Here is a 16,868-nt window from a genome sequence, read left to right on the forward strand (position 1 = left end):
ACCCAGTCTCTCTCTTTAAAAAATATACTGTGATGGAGAAGGAAAGATCTGAAGTAGAACTTATTTATATCCTAAAAGAGCTAATGCCATTTCAATGTAAGACAGCTTTTCTCATAAGGGTCTGTAGCATGATTTTATAAGTGAGAACCTGGCAGAAAATTTTAAGTTCCTGGAAACCTGGCATACCATGATGGCATGAATGATTGTTGTACCCTAATGAAAATCCAATCTATTCCGAGTATCTCTTAATATCTTCAGGGATGGAATGGTCAGTCCAATACTTCATTCCTCGCTCACCAAAAAGTGTCGTGTACAGCCTTCAGAATCTGCGTGCCTAGAAATTTACTCTTCCTGCTTGTTTTTTATTTTAAAAAATGTAACACCATGGGCTTTATGGGCAGGATATGCCAACTTCAAAGCAAAAACAAAACAAAACCCTGTTAGGTAGTTCTCTCCCCCCCCCTTTTGTGGGACACATCAAGCTCCCTAATCTACCCTGCGGACGACTTTGGAGTTTCATATCCAAAGCCAAAAGCATCTGGACTCAGCCTAATCTGAGTCTCTTATCCAAAGTAGCAGATGCTAGAGCTTTGTTTTGACTGACTCTGTGTTATAAATGCTTCAGAGATTCATAAACTCCCAAACCATATCGATAGCAATAGAAGCTGTCAAATCTGTGAATAATGCAGATGTTTCTATAACACCTTGTCAGACTATATGTATGCAAGGCATGGGATTGATCATCTCAGCCTCAAACAAAGACAGCCTTGGGCCAGTGCAAGCAATTTATTATACAAAGTCTGCTTGCTTGCAGAATCGGCCAAACAAAGGCTGGCTCTGTGTGAACAGACCAAATGCTTAGTGCTGCCAATCTTTCAAAATCAAAGATGGCATCTGTTGCCTCGTCCCTCTCAAGTGCTATGGATTTATTTATTTATTTGCTTTGGAGATAACTTGCAGAATCTTGTGTGATCCACTGAATATTATTTAAAGATGGAAATTTAAATGCCTATATTTACTCCCCACTGCTTTCCCTAAAACATTTTGCCTTCAGGGAATTTCTTTGCACATCAGGTTTTCAGCCATGGAACCTCACCACATCATGGCAGAGGATTCTCAGGAAGGGGGAAAGGTTCTAGGATGTACCCTCTGTTCAAGTGAAACATTAGTCAGGTCTGATGGGTCTCACTATTGTCTCACATGAGCTGAGATGGCACCCAATAAAATGGCCAAAGCTCCCCTGTGCATTGCAAGAGATGATCAGTCATGGAAAGCAAGCTGTCTTTCAAATAAGTTTATTTTCCATTACTGATCTTCTCACCAAAGAACAAAAGAGCACTTTGACAAGCCGCTGCCTAAAACAAAAATGATATTAATAATTTTTAATGCCTGTGTTAGTGCTCCCTTGTTCTATTTTATTCCATAGAATGCTTTTCTTTTAATTAACTTAATGTGTTTAACCGTGGTACTTTTCCACCTGGAATCCATATTCAATATGAGAGATGACTAATGAAGTCATAAATCCTGCTATTTGCAAGGGGAGAAAAAGCAGAGGGTTGAGCAGTTATGAGCTGCAGGTTCAGTGTTCCTATATAGCTTTATAGCTACATACTTAAAAGGTGTTTGGAACACAAAGCAAACTTATTTAGGAGCAGAAGCCATTAAAATCAATGGGATTTGCTTACTTACGTGTAATTGTGTTTAAGGTGTCCATAAATAAGATTATTTCTTCTCTGTTTCGTGCAGGGCAAGAGCGTCTTAACTGGTGGCCTTGATGCTTTGGAGTTCATTGGCAAGAAAACTATGAACGTCCTTGCAGAAAGTGATCCTGGATTTAAAAAAACCAAAACATTGATGGAGCGAACTGTTTCCTTATCTCAGGTGAAATAAGTCAATTTTGATAATAATGCAGTGTTATAAAGTGGTGTAGACAATTACGACGACCGTATAATTGATTTTTATAGGAAGGTTCTTGGAGTTTCGAAGAGCCACATAAAATCATAGAATTGTAGGGTTGGAAGGGACCCTATCAATCATCTAGTCCAACCCCCTGCAATGCAGGAATCTCAACTAAAGCACCCATGACAGATGGCCATCCAACCTCTGCTTTAAAACGCCCAGAGGGTAACCACTTATTCACCATCAGTATGAATGAGTGAGGGTTGCTTAATGGGCTATCTTCTATGTGGCAAATGTTCACACAAGTTTCTCTTAGGGGGTTGAACTAGAGGATCCTCAGGGTCCCTTCCAGCTCTACAATTCTATGATTCCATGGAGGTCAGCTAAACTATTGTTCATAAATTACGTAACAAACCAGTGCAGCTACCTTTAAACTCTTAAGAAAAAAAGAAACCTCCCATTTGAGGGGAGGGGAAATCTGCACTGGTTCTGTTCCCCTGCTTACACCTGTATATGCATCGCCTAGAAGCTGTGGCTCGGGGCAACTAACAAATGTAATAAATAATACTTAACAAAGTATGCCAGGCAGGAATTCACCCAGAAGAGTGTGCTCAAGTTGAAGACGCCATGTTTTCTTCATCATGCTGTCATCCAGCTTTGCTTTTATCTGACCCCCCCCCCCTCTCCCCCAGCAATAGCTCACTGTGTGGAAGCAAAGGGTTGCGATATGAAACTTGTAATCTATATTACTATCTGTCACATTTGAAGTTTGCACTTTCCACACCAGTGAAAGTAATAGATGTCTCCTTTGATATCCAAAACTGACGTGCAGACCCACTCTATGTTTTCAGGAGTTTGCATGTGATGCACAGTTTCATGTCTTCCTTCCTCAGTGGCATTAATTTGCTGTGTTCTTCGGTGAAGCATCTTTTTCAAGAACGACCACACAACATGTTATAATCACGGTTCATTTAGTAATTCATGGTAGATTTGTTGCTTTGTTGCTGTTTTTTTAACTGTTTATTTGTGTTCTTATCTCATATTTTTATTTTGTGAACTGCCTTTGAGACCTTTTGAATAAATCTAATGAATAAATAAAAATTTGAGTTGCATCCCTTTAAAATATGATGTTTTGATTCAATGTCAAAATAGTTTTTTAGCTATTCTAACAATGTTTCATCATAAAATCAAGAGCTAACTAACTGCTGAAATAAACAGAGTTTTTAGTTGAGAGGGTACCTGCTGCTGCTGCTCCAAATCAATGTTACAAAATATGATCAAAGAATTTAGTTCCAAAGTGTAAAACTTGCTTCTGATGATGCAGTTGTGTATTATACTGAGAATGGGCTACAAAGAGAAACAGTGTAGTAAGCAGCTGTTAAACTGGGGTGACGGTTGGAATTTTTGCTCTCCAAAGTCAACTGTCCCAAACAGACAGACCCTTCAAAAACAAAAAAAGAACAAAAACCAAAATCCACTAGAGAGACAGCTAGAATAACCTCCAGTTCAACTACCAGAAAGCAAAATCAGAGACAAAAAAGTGCAAGCCCCTTAAAAAAAAAAAGCAACAAGAAGAAGCAAGCTATAATCACCACTAATTGCAAAACTCGCACAGAGAATACTGTTTAAAATGTTTTATTAGACCTGTTGTAATACAATGAAGCATTTTACCTCTGCTGGTAAGATCTAACTCTAATTTTTATTCTTATTGCCCAGAGGAGCTGGGACTGAAGGTGATAAAATTTGTCAAATCTGCCATGCAACCAATTAACCAGCAGCTATGATCTATATTTCCACAGCTGTTGCGAGAAGCCAAAGAGAAAGAGAAGCAAAGGCTGGCCCAGCAAGTGACATTTGAAAGGACGGCACATTATGGGCTGCTGTTTGATGAATTTCAGGGTCTGTCTCACCTGGAAGCTCTAGAAATTCTGTCTAATGAAAGTGAAGCCAAGGTACAGTATACTGACTTTATAAATCAAGATAACAGAAATACTTTCTGGGACATATTTCTCAAGAATATCTCCCAGTAAGATTGAAACCCTATCTCTAGCAAGCTCCTTAGGAGCAACAGTTTGCACTTATTTATGTAGTCATTTGAATTTATACCCTGTCCTAGCCTGCAGGCTCAGAGTGCCTTACAATATTTGAAATTTCTACACCATCTCTGGTACATTGTGCCCCACAGCCACCAACACTGCATTCCCCCTATATTTCTAACAGCTGTGCTCATTGCTTCCAATAAATAAGTAAAACATTTCTGGATGTAGATATATGCAGCTTGTAGGCTTTCGCAGGTATAAGTACAAAGCATCGCTATTGCTCTAAATAAGTTCAGCAATTCAAGACACAACACTGGACCAGTAACACTGACTGGCTAACTGACTAACAGACAGAATAACTGCAGACTACTGAGCTGAAATGCGTTAATTAATGCACTTTACCTATGCAGTAGATTAAAGTGTCTTTTCCATCAATGTAGTTTCAGAGAACAACCAGAAGGAATGAAACATAGTACTGCTGCTAAAACTAAGGAAGTGTGGCCCTATATGTTTTGTGGTTAGGAGCCAGTGGTATTTGTACACAGCTCTGAGCTCCAGATCTGTTCCAGAAGGCCCTCCAACAATCCATAACGTTTGAGGGGCGTTCAGGAAGCTGGTAGGAAGCAGAATCCTTTCCACAAGCTCTGCCTGTTCCACTGACAAACAGACACCATTGGATTTCACCCAGTGATTGTAAGCTGTGTAGACACTGAAAGAGTCTTGCTCCATTTTTCTTGCACATTATGTGCTGCAGATACACTGAAATGCTCAGGCCCAAGTGTGTGTGTGTGTGTGTGTGTTATTTATTTGTTTATTCATTCATTCATTCTTATTTTAGATACAATCATATTTAACATCCCTTGAAGGAGAGGAATTGGAAAAAACAAAACATGCTTTAATTGCTATTAAAGCAATCTTTCTTCCAGAAGAGTCAGAAAATGAAGACAACGAAGGAAAGAAAGGTAGCTGCAGAATTGTCTGTGCAGCACATGCGTGATAGAGCAGTGTTTTTCAACCACTGTTCCGCGGCACACTAGTGTGCCGCAAGATGTTGCCTGGTGTGCCGTGGGAAAAACGTCCCGGCCGTTGTTGTTGCCTTCCTTCAGCCAATCAGGGTCAGCCCGCGCGTTTGTACAGAGAGCCGAAAAGAGACGCCCGCCTTGCCCCAGCAGCGCCGAGGCTACACTGCACTGCATTGCACGGCCCTGGACGCGGCAGCCGGGCCGGCCGCCTCAAAAGCGCCTCCCTCCCTCCTTCGCCCTCCCGCCGGCCAATCGTCAGCGCCCTCCGGCCTGCCAGAGTTCCCCGCCTCCTCGGCTGTTGACGTGGCCCTGAAGGGGTCCTGCGCGCGCGCGCTGCGCGCCGCGCGCCCCTTGTCGCGAGTGGGGTTCCGAGCCCAATGTAGGTGCGCGCATCTTAGAAGTGGGAGGGGGTGGAAAGAGTGGGCCGGAGATGAGGAGGAGGGAGCCGGCGGTGGGCATGGGTGGGGGCTTGGAAATGGCGCACGCGAGGCGGAGGCGGGGGGGGGGAGATAGAGTACCAAATCGGATGCAAAACCGCATCTATAACCTCTCAAGGGAAACGTTTCCCAAAGAGTAGTCATCTCCAACCTACATAAATTAAGAATTCTTTTGCTGTTTGGAGGAAATAACAAGCCTGGCTCCTTTCAGCTGGGTGAGAGCACTTTGCTAATAAATGATGAATAATTAGGATGTGTAGGTTTCCTTTTGCATTTGTTTTGCACTTGCTGGTTCAACCTCTTTGATCTTCCCAAAGCACAAGATCATCACAAAAAAGGGAAACACCACATTGGCTGGGCTCTCAAGTGTGGCATGGCAGTTAATTATATCATGTCAGGATGTTCAGGAGCTTCTCCACTCATGTCTTTGTCACAAAAAGTCACTCAGGTACAAGACTAGAGTCCCTCAGACCTTACTTGGGGCTGGACTATATTTTGAAAAAAATATGAACAAATTCCTATGTCCCACAAATAACCCAGAGATGCATTTTAAATAAAAGGACAGGTTCCAATTCTGTAAAAACACGCTGATTCCTGGACCATCCGCGGGCAGCATTTAGAAGGTGATTGGGCCACATCCGACCCCCGGGTCTTAGTTTGGGGACCCCTGCTCTTAAGTCCAAGAATTATAAAATACTTTCTTTGTGTTTATTTGATTCCCATTCAAGAGAATTACTTTATATATAGTCAATATAGGCACAGAGTTAAATTATTTAACATTTTCTAATGGTGGTGTGCCTCGTGATTTTTTTCATGAAACAAGTGTGCCTTTGCCCCAAAAAGGTTGAAAAACACTGTGATAGAGGAGTCTACGTGTTTAATTAAAAACAATTAAATCAGTTGTGTGAATGACCTAATCCTCAAAGTGACGTTTCTGAAAAACTTTCCCCCAATATTTATTTGATTGTTTCATAAAATCATATACCACCTGATGGTTTAATAAAAACAACACTCAGAAAGGGTTAAACATTATCATAAAGAATATATGTGACACAAAATCAAAGAGACTTACACATGCATACCTTAGTAGAAGACTGTACCCACTGTTAGCAGTCTCTAGGGTTAGGAATAGCCAAACTAGGAATTATAGATCAGATCAGCAGCAACAACTCACTGATGGGTTAGGGCCATTAGATCTAGGTACATTCTGATGTTGCCCAGCCCCCATGTCAGGCACGAGGCAGTGCTTCTTAACTGGCAAGCGCTCCCCTCGTTTGCTACTGAGAAGTCATCCCAAGGGCTTTCACATCATCTTGGGGGCCGTGGGGCAACCATTTATTCCCCAGTGCGAGCAGCACCTGACAGTTAAGAAGCCAATGCCTCATGCTTATAGCTGGGTTGGTGCCACTCTCTCTATATAAAGCTATATCAGAAATGTTGTAAGACAGGGAAATAGAAAACTGGTAACCAATCTATTACTTACGACAAGAACTGAAATTGCTTCCAAGTGGAAAGTGGAAACTACATCTAGTGAAGAATGGCTTACAAGGTAGAATAATGTGATGAGGAAACTTACTTATTTGCTAAGGTTTAAGGAAGAGAGAAAGAGGAAATGCCTTTATAAAAAAAAAGGATTAATTTTTTTGGAGACAGAATATAACTATCAAAATATTTCAAGGGTCGTTTTTTTCTTTGTTTCCTTTTTACTTTTGCAGCAGATGCGGGAGATGAGTTTGTGACCATGCTTACAGAATTGCTCTTTGAATTACATGTTGCTGCCACTCCTGACAAACTTAACAAGGTGGGTGACTTTGTTTGCCTTTGGGGAAAAAGGATTCTGCCCTTCTTCAGCAACTCAGTGCAAATGTTGGAAGCGTACTGGTTTTAAATAGCTAGTGTGGCACACTAGGAGGCAGAGCAGTAGTGCAATTGCAGATTTGGTAAAGTGGTGGCTGTAAGCAGAGAGAGTTGTAATGAAGAATGATGAGTTAAACCAAACATAATTGGAAAAGGGGGTTATCTGCCTGCACTGTAATTAATATGTCCACATATTGTTCAATTCCAGAAAATAGGATTTCTTAGAAAAAGAGATGATATTAATTGCACATTTCAAGTTTGTGAATCCTTATAGACTGTTTCTTCAAAATGTGACATCAAGCTGCTGGTGTTTGAGGTCCAAAAAGTCTACATCAAGAAAACCCAAATTCTTTATTCAGAATTAGGGAGGTCATAATGAGGGGTGAAATCGGGCGAGAATGGTGAGATGCGTGGGGGTGTGAAAGACGTTCAAAACAATGAAGGAAAATAGCCACTAGCATTGTTCTGCAAATGCTTGCACAAACACTTGCAGAAATATTCATGCACTGCTAAAACAGTGGGTGCCGTAGGAGTTGTCATGCTTCCTGTTTAGGGAAGTTTTTAAACTGTGATATTTTAAATGTATTTTAATGTTTGGTGGAAGACGCCCAGAGTGGCTGGGGAAACCCAGCCAGATGGGCGGGGTACAAATAATAAATTATTATTATTATTATTCCATGAGACAGTTTTGGCCACTGAAAAATAATCAGGCAGCTTCTTTCATACAGTACTCAAAATATGTCATTCTAATGCATTTCATATTGAAAGAGCAAGTCATTCTTCATGCTAGATTCTCTTTTGTTTTGATTCTTTTGCAGGCTAGAAAGAAAGCTTATGATTACCTGGAACAAGCTAGACTCCCCGAATCTATAGAAAAAATGGAAGAGAACAGAGAAGAGAAAACGAAAGTAGATGAAGCAAACCAAGAAGGTGAAGAAAAGCCTCAAACAGGTGAATCTGAAGACACAGAAGAAACAAAGAACAAAACTGTAGAGGTGAGAGATGAGCATATTTCAGTTTGTCTGCCTATCATCATATTTTGTTATTACACGTAAGTAACCATAGTTACTTACATGTAATAACAAATGACTTGAGCTGATTAAGTTGTATCTGTGTGATACGTAGTTTGACTATTTCCAGGAATGAAAACTGTCTCTGTCCCATCTGAATATGATTTCAAATCAGCTGGGTCACATCCATCACATTCAGCTTGAAATACTGTGCCTTAAGTAAAGGTAAAGGGACCCCTGACCATTAGGTCCAGTCGCGGACAACTCTGGGGTTGCGGCGCTCATCTCGCTTTATTGGCTGAGGGAGCCGGCGTACAGCTTCCGGGTCATGTGGCGAGCATGACTAAGCCGCTTCTGGCGAACCAGAGCACGGAAACGCCATTCACCTTCCCGCCAGAGCGGTACCTATTTATCTACTTGCACTTTGACATGCTTTCAAACTGCTAGGTTGGCAGGAGCAGGGACCGAACAACGGGAGCTCACTCAATCACGGCCGACCTTCTGATCGGCAAGCCCTAGGCTCTGTGGTTTAGACCACAGCATCACCCGTGTCCCATATAGACTTAAATAAGTTGGATTAAAATACATTTCCCGCAAATCAGCAAGGAAGATCCATGCACATAGCAGACTTAATTCACATACAGATAAGAGTTAGGTGTGCGTCCTGTGCACATTCACATTGCAAGGCACATGCAGATCTGTTTAAAATGTGCCCTCCAGATGTTTTGGACTACAACTCCTACAAGCTGTGCTGACTGGGGTCAATGGAGTAGTAGTCCAAAACCTCTGGAGGGCACCAGGTTGGGGAAGGCTCCACCAAACAGTGGTAGTTGGACCTTTCTAAAATGCATACACATGGAAATCCTGAGAACCAAGGTAGGGCCTGACTTCCTTTTTCCTATGGTATTTCCCACCACTATTTTCTCTCCTCCTCCTTTTCTTCATTGAACAATGCAATTCATCATACTGAGCCTTTTGTTTTTCTTTCCAGGAAATTTACATGTTGTCTATTGAAAGCCTTGCTGAGGTAACAGCCCGTTGTATTGAACAGCTCCACAAATTAGCAGAATTAATCCTTCATGGGCAAGAAGTTGAGAAGCCTGCCTTGGATCAAGCAAAAGTTCTAACAAAGTGAATATATTGTCATTCTCATTCTTTCAATGGGTGTGCAGTGCTTATTGAATGCTTCTCCTTGCAGAAGATGACATTCAATATTGCTTTGTCTTTCTGCTGCAATAATACTTCCACTACTGTATCATCAGTGGAGGAGTTTTGCAGGTGCTGCAGGTAGCAAATTCTATTTTAAACACATTTCTGATGGTGCAGCATGTCTCTGAATCACGTACTCAAGTCCTTGGATCTGCCAAGCTTACTTTGGTTTGATGTCAGGAATTCAGTCAAACAAGTGTTTGTTAGAAAGTAATAACTAATAGAAAGTACAAAAACTATAAAATACAAAATCACATCATGAAATGAATCAATTATTAATTATTAACACCGACAATCTAGAAACTAACAATCATATCAGGACAGAGATGCGGCAACATTCAGTTGTTTTTGCCACCTGTTTGGTAATAGATTTATTAGTCTCATCAAGGAAGATACTCAGAAGAGTATGTTTAGATTGACCAGGAAACCTAATAGAATCCTAGGAACTGAAATTGCTTAGATGCTCAACCTCCTTCAAAGAGTTTCACTTTTCAATGTTAAGTCCAGTCAAAGGTGACTATGGGGTGATGGAATCCAGAGCACACAAAAACACTTTAACTTCCCGCCGCAGTAGTATCTATTTATTTACAGTGTTAACTCGGGTTAAGAACTTAATTCGTTCCAAAGATCTGTTCTTAACCTGAAATGGTTCTTAACCTGAGGCGCGCTTTCGCTAATGGGGCCTCCTGCTGCCGTTGCACCTCTGGCGCGCGATTTCCATTCTTATCCTGGGGCAAAGTTCTTAACCTGGAGCAACCACTTCCTGGTTAGCGGAGTTTGTAACCCAAAACATCTGTAACCCGAGATGCCACTGTACTTGCATTGTCATAGCCGTATGAGAATGCCCCTAGAATGCCTTCTTACATAAGCTGCCATTCATTTCAAATCTTAAGAACAAAGGAAACTGCCTTGTACCTTGTATCTGAAGAAGTGTGCATGCACACGAAAGCTCATACCGAGAACAAACTTAGTTGGTCTCTAAGGTGCTACTGGAAGGAATTTTTTTCATTTTTTTATTTTGTTTTGCCTTATACCAAGTTAGACCATTGCTGGGTGTGTGTGTTTTAGCTAAGTGTTTTCTAGAGCAGTGTTTCCCAAACTTGGGTCTCCAGCTGTTTTTGGACTACAATTCCCATCATCCATGACCACTGGTCTCGCTAGCTAGGGGTGATGGGAGTTGTAGTCCAAAAACAGCTGTAGACCCAAGTTTGGAAAACCCTGGTCTAGAGTGACTGGCAATGGATCACCAGAGCTTCAGGCAGGGGTGTTTCCCAGTCCTATCTGGAGATTGCAGGGATTGCATCTGGAACTTTCTGCAAGCAACTCGTGTGTACCATTGCATAAATTTTAAGTCTTTTAGACTCAATATAGCATTTCTGCTACTGCAAAACTGACGTTGCTATTGCCGCTGTTGTTTCAGTAGCAAAAAACATGTTTATGTTGGTATGCCCTTGACAGATAGAGATGTAACATGGTGCATGTATTGATTACAGCAGTAGCAGTTAATTCATCTGTGCTGTAGTGAAATAAATGTATTAGTGATATTTCCTTTGTTTCTTTAACAGTTTAACAAGTACAATGTGTAATGAAGTTTCTTCCCTGTCGAAAAATTTTGCTGATTCCTTAACTTCAGTTGGGGTAAGTTATTATGCAGTTTTATTTATTTACAAGTCACTTTTTAATGTCTTGAAGTCTTATTCCTTGGTTGAGTGAGAGAACCAACAGAAATCCTATTTCCATTGATTATTTAATTTCACCGCAGAGCCATAAGCATAAAATTGCTTGGGGATCTATTTTAACTTTGTCCTCTACTTGTTGTTGTTCAGTCGTTCAGTCGTGTCCGACTCTTCGTGACCCCATGGACCAGAGCACGCCAGGCACGCCTATCCTTCACTGCCTCTCGCAGTTTGGCCAAACTCATGTTAGTAGCTTCGAGAACACTGTCCAACCATCTCATCCTCTGTCGTCCCCTTCTCCTTGTGCCCTCCATCTTTCCCAACATCAGGGTCTTTTCTAGGGAGTCTTCTCTTCTCATGAGGTGGCCAAAGTACTGGAGCCTCAACTTCAGGATCTGTCCTTCTAGTGAGCACTCAGGGCTGATTTCTTTGAGGATTGATAGGTTTGATCTTCTTGCAGTCCATGGGACTCTCAAGAGTCTCCTCCAGCACCATAATTCAAAAGCATCAATTCTACGGCGATCAGCCTTCTTTATGGTCCAGCTCTCACTTCCGTACATTACTACTGGGAAAACCATAGCTTTAACTATACGGACCTTTGTCGGCAAGGTGATTTCTTTGCTTTTTAAGATGCTGTCTAGGTTTGTCATTGCTTTTCTCCCAAGAAGCAGATGTCTTCTAATTTCGTGACTGCTGTCACCATCTGCAGTGATCATGGAACCCAAGAAAGTGAAATCTCTCACTGCCTCCATTTCTTCCCCTTCTATTTGCCAGGAGGCTGATTGTCCTCTACTATGTTTGCCCAAGTTCTAGGTCTTCATTCACTGGACAAGCGAAGTGTGAATGAGCCCTAGATTGTGATAGATATTATGGGACAAGACAAGGTGAGCCCAGGGAATGGACTGAAAAAAGAGCAGGTTCTTCTGGAACGGGGTGTGTGGGGGGGAGCCCTCAGAAATGCAAGCATCCAAGACTGCAACTAAAGATAGATCAAGTCTGGACTATCAACACGATTTCGAACATATTAGTGCTTGAAAGGGACTATCTCTCAAAAAGATGAAAAGCAAAGCAGGGAAACTTATATATTTTTTAAAAAATAGTAATTCCAGTGCAGAATTTCAACATGCTTCATTCTTGTTTGATGGTGGAATTTTAAACAAGACTCCTGTGAGCCATTTTCATCTCCCTTGCATCAGCAAGCATCTTTTCGGAGTTTCTTTTAAAATAACATAATTTAATCATATTGCTTTCACTTTGAATAATTTATGCTGGTGGCAAGTTACAGGAATTTGTCTATTTCTGCATTTTCTCAGCGTGTTTTATCATATTTCTCCGAGGCAGTCTTGATAAATATTTATATCAAACCCGAAAATCCAGCGTGAAATATTAATCTGATCCAACTTCAGAACTAGGCTTCCTACATGACTTTTAGTTTTGACCTTGGTGCCTCTGCACTTCAACAGTTTTGCTTGATTTAATCACATAATTTAAAAGAGATTCAGCTCTGACTTGCTATATGTTCATAGCAAACAAGTCCATATATAGCTATGCTACCAGACTGGAAGTTGGTGCTGAGCAGCAGAAGCTTTAGCCCTGGAAGTTGTGCAACTTCTTTCTGGTGTGAATGTGCTTTCTAATGTGAAATTTCCTCTCTAGTAAGAGCGTATGTTTACTAGCCCTCTGAAAGACACCAAGTGATGCACATGTTACAGGTGTACATATATTTTGTACTGAGATATCAGTATCTGAATTTTAATGTAAAGTGAGTAGAGATCCACCTTGGTCACGTTGAAATTAATGCCGTTACCACATTCATAACCAGACGTACAGCTGGGTCTGCAAAGGACAGGATGGCACCCCTCCTATTCCATATATAGCAGCCAGAGTTGCAGCTATATTACTTCAACACTGGCAATGGGACAGCAGCATTTACTGCATCTGAGGGCAGAAGGCTGGCTTAGAGGGTGGTGGGCAGTTCACGTGGCAAACACTCCTCTGTCCTTCAACATCTCACCACCGCTCCCTGACCCCCAGCATCTGCTACTTGAGGTGGCCACCTCACACTGCCCAGTGGTAGGGAAGGCTCTGTATACAACTGAGGCCAAAACTGTTGGCGGTGGTTGTTTACAGATGTGATCAGTCTTACTGAACTAATTTTAAGTCAGATAGCAAGGCCAAGGAATAGCTGCAAGAGGACCATATAAACCAGTCATTATGTAGATTTAGAGCAGATGAGGCTCCCCAGATTAATTGCATCTCCACACAACTGCTAAACAATGCAGTCATTTAATAACCACATTGTAACTCTGTCCTTGTCACTACAAGACAGCAGTTATTGAGAAACGATAAATATTTTTATTCTTTATCGCTATAGATCTCCTTCACAGTGTTTGCACTAACTATTGATTATATAAATCAATATTGTTTAACAGGCAATCATTTCTTTATGTTTCAGGGGCTTGTATATGCTGAAATAAACAAGGGGATGGGTATTGGATTTTTTAATTACTGACTTTGAAACAGTATTGTTGTTTTTATTATTTCAGGGCTCTCCCCACCCCAATCTCTTTTTACAATCTCTTTGGGGCTGGCATTATTTTTTGTAATAATCATCATAGCAGCAGCAGCAGTAGTAATAATAATAATAATAATATTTGCTTAACACTATTGCTGTGCCTGGTGCTTTATAGAATAATGGTAAAAAGATAGATCTGAACCCTGAGAACCTTAAAATTTAACTAGGGAAAAACAATAAATAAAGGGGGAAAGAACTGATGGGAATGTAAATGAAAAGAATATGTGTTCCATTCACACATATTTAGCCTTAGTTTCATTAGGGGATGAAAAATAAGACTTTATAATAATATTTCAATAATAATTTTATTATTCATACCCCGCCCATCTGGCTGGGTTGCCCCAGCCACTCTGGGCGGCTTCCAACACATATAAAAACTTAATATAACATCAAACATTTAAAACTTCCTGGTACAGGACTGCCTTAAGATGTCTTCTAAGAGTTATTTAGTTCTTTATCTCCTTGACATCTGATGGGATGGCATTCCACAGGGTGTTCCATCGTGGACAAGGTAGATTTGAAGGGAGGCAGATGTCACCAGGTAGGTGTCCTGGAAGGCAGTGCCCAGCACAAGAGGTAGCAACGGATGAGGCCACATGTTTTGAAACTAAGGACAAGGAACTTGTGCTGGATCTGGGAGTGAACAAGAAACCATTTTGGAGATTCAAACAGTGGTGGGTGGTGGTTTGGGGTAGCATGGGGTACGGATGAAGGGAAATTGAAGCAGTACTGCCAGAGCTAATCCTACACTCCTCTTGTTGCATTTTCATCACATCAACCTCCCTGCTGCTTTGCCTCTCTCCTTCCTGGTAAGCAGCAGCCACTCAGCTATCAGGAGGTCAGGTGAACACCATTGCCCCACTGCTGGATTTAAAGGAGGGAGACCACCAGCAGTGGGCCAGAGAGGAAGTGTAGGAAAGAGATTGATGAAGCAGTTTCTATCCACAACCTCACCATCAGAAAAATAAATACAGCTCGCTTTCTGGGATCCAAATAAAGTTGGTTGTATTGAAGACCAGTTGAGATTGCTGAATATCACCAGGATTTAAACAAGGCTGAATTCCTTGGACTTGTTCCACTGTCTTCACAAAGCCTCTAACATATTTTTGTCTAATCTTTTAAAAAAATCACCTTTCTGCATTTTTGCATCAATGAAAATGGTATTTTGTATTTGACACTGAACATGTACATATTTTGTTTATACAGTAAACCAGCACCTTCAGAATCTCACTCTTCAAAACAAATGTATTACTACAGCAAAGAAATGTTTTATTACATCTTTCTCAATGTGTCCCTAGCATTAAACCTTGCCTGTGTTTTCATTTGAGCAGAGTGACAAAAAAGCTGAAGTCCTTAACCCAATGGTCAACAGCGTACTATTAGAGGTAAGCATGCCACTATTTTACATAAGGAACCACTTTGCTGTCTTTTTCAAATGAAGCTAGCATACATTTATGTCCCTATGAAGAACCGTAAAACGTAATGGTTATGTCACTGTAATTCCACGCCATTTCATATACAGCGTCATTTTGTGCTTTAATCACTCATCTGTGAGAGCTTAGCCATAACAGTCGTGCTACGTTTTCTAGGAACATTTGTAAGACACAGGTGAAACGCTTTTTCCTACCTCTTACCATAATGCATTGGAAAGAGCTTGCTGGACAATTTGCAGTTAGTTCAGTAAGGTAGCTTTGCTTTCCATTCAAAAAGATTGCCTAGAAACAGACTCTGAACCTTAATAAAGTTTCTGCTGCTCATAAATCACTAAATATAATCTCTGAACTAAGATGAGTGCTGGAGGACATGCCATTCAGTTCAACGGAGCTTGCATAGGCAAGGTTCTCAGTAGGCTGCGTATATTTATTCATGTTAAAATTTATAAATCAATCTTCATCTAGAAATGAATTTCAGGGTGGTATACAAAGGAGTTTGAAATTCCATGTGAAACAATGATTGCACTGTAAGGGCGTTTTGCATAATTTTGCCTCTATAAATCTATGGTCCCTACAAGTGTTGGTACTCTCAGAATTCAGACAGCAGATAACTGGCATTTCCATTGCCAGAAGTTCTAAACAGAGCCAAACTAATGTTTCCATTTTATATATATATAAATTGTTTCCCCCTGGCTGTAATTCACTATTGGTTGTTGCTAGGAAATTGCCATCAGCCGGCTACTGTGTTAACTGCAGTAGTGTCTACAATGTAGGACATGTATCTGCAAATTTTGGGTAGGATTGGCTAGGTGTGTGTGTGTGTGTGTGTGTGTATGTATTAAGCAAGACAATCCTTCATACCTACTTTCTGTGCTCTGTTTTGAAGACTTTGTTGTTTTGTCTGTCTGTGACTCAGGAATTTATTGTTCAGATGGGCAGCATTCCTAGTAATTAAAGGGTGGTATTCAACTAAGTGTTACTCAAAGTAGCCACATTGAAATTAATGAAACTTACGTTATCATGTTCATTAATTTCAGTAGATCAAGTCTGAGTAACAGTTACTGTGTTTCTCCTAAAATAAGGCACCATCTTATTTCCCCCCCCTCAAAAAAAACACAGTATGGCTTATTTTCAGGGGATATCTTATTTTAACCGCTCTATGTTGGTACGCTGCATAGCTACGCCTATCCAGGCCATCTTAAGGGAGAAGCGCCGCGTCACTATGTCTTACTTTCGGGGTATGGCTTATATTTCGCAAATGCGAGAAATCCTGCTACGGCTTATTTTATGGCCATGTCTTATTTTAGGGGAAACACGGTAGTTGGACAGCACTCTCAGCATACTTTTCTTCTTCAAAATGCCCCTGCTGGTGTGGCCACGGGAGTGAGGTGTCGTGCCCACAAGTATTCTCCTCCACAGATATTACTTGCTCTGGGAAAGGAATTTGGATTAGGACTGTGACATTGCGGAGAAATGGTTGGAATTTCCCGAGCCACAAACCACAGTCCTCATCCATATCATTTCCCTTACACTGTTTTGAAGAAGAAAACCTACCTAGTTATTTTGCAGTAAATGCCAGTGTTCCTTAAGCAAATACGTAATGTCATGTACACATGTTCAAATAACTGTGTGCATGTGCTTTGGAGCCTCATCCAGATTAGATTTCCCAGGTGGACATGTTTATGGCATCATCATATTATGTGTTTCCTGC

General features: G+C 41.0%; 1 protein-coding gene across 3 annotated transcripts in view; it reads left to right on the forward strand.

Annotated features, from left to right (window-relative positions):
* The window catches only part of FAM114A1 (family with sequence similarity 114 member A1), a 31,023-nt gene that overhangs the window by 13,688 nt on the left and 467 nt on the right, over window positions 1–16,868 (forward strand). For 2 of the 3 annotated variants that reach the window (XM_033159822.1, XM_033159824.1), the window contains 8 exons: window positions 1,747–1,881; window positions 3,699–3,851; window positions 4,777–4,900; window positions 7,113–7,198; window positions 8,073–8,249; window positions 9,256–9,395; window positions 11,039–11,111; window positions 15,056–15,109. In XM_033159822.1, coding sequence (XP_033015713.1) covers window positions 1,747–1,881; window positions 3,699–3,851; window positions 4,777–4,900; window positions 7,113–7,198; window positions 8,073–8,249; window positions 9,256–9,395; window positions 11,039–11,111; window positions 15,056–15,109 — 942 coding nt within the window. The remainder of the gene's footprint in view (window positions 1–1,746; window positions 1,882–3,698; window positions 3,852–4,776; window positions 4,901–7,112; window positions 7,199–8,072; window positions 8,250–9,255; window positions 9,396–11,038; window positions 11,112–15,055; window positions 15,110–16,868) is intronic. The other variant, XM_033159823.1, reaches the window with a different exon arrangement.

Source organism: Lacerta agilis, chromosome 9 (genome assembly GCF_009819535.1).
Source record: "Lacerta agilis isolate rLacAgi1 chromosome 9, rLacAgi1.pri, whole genome shotgun sequence".
NCBI lineage: Eukaryota > Metazoa > Chordata > Lepidosauria > Squamata > Lacertidae > Lacerta > Lacerta agilis.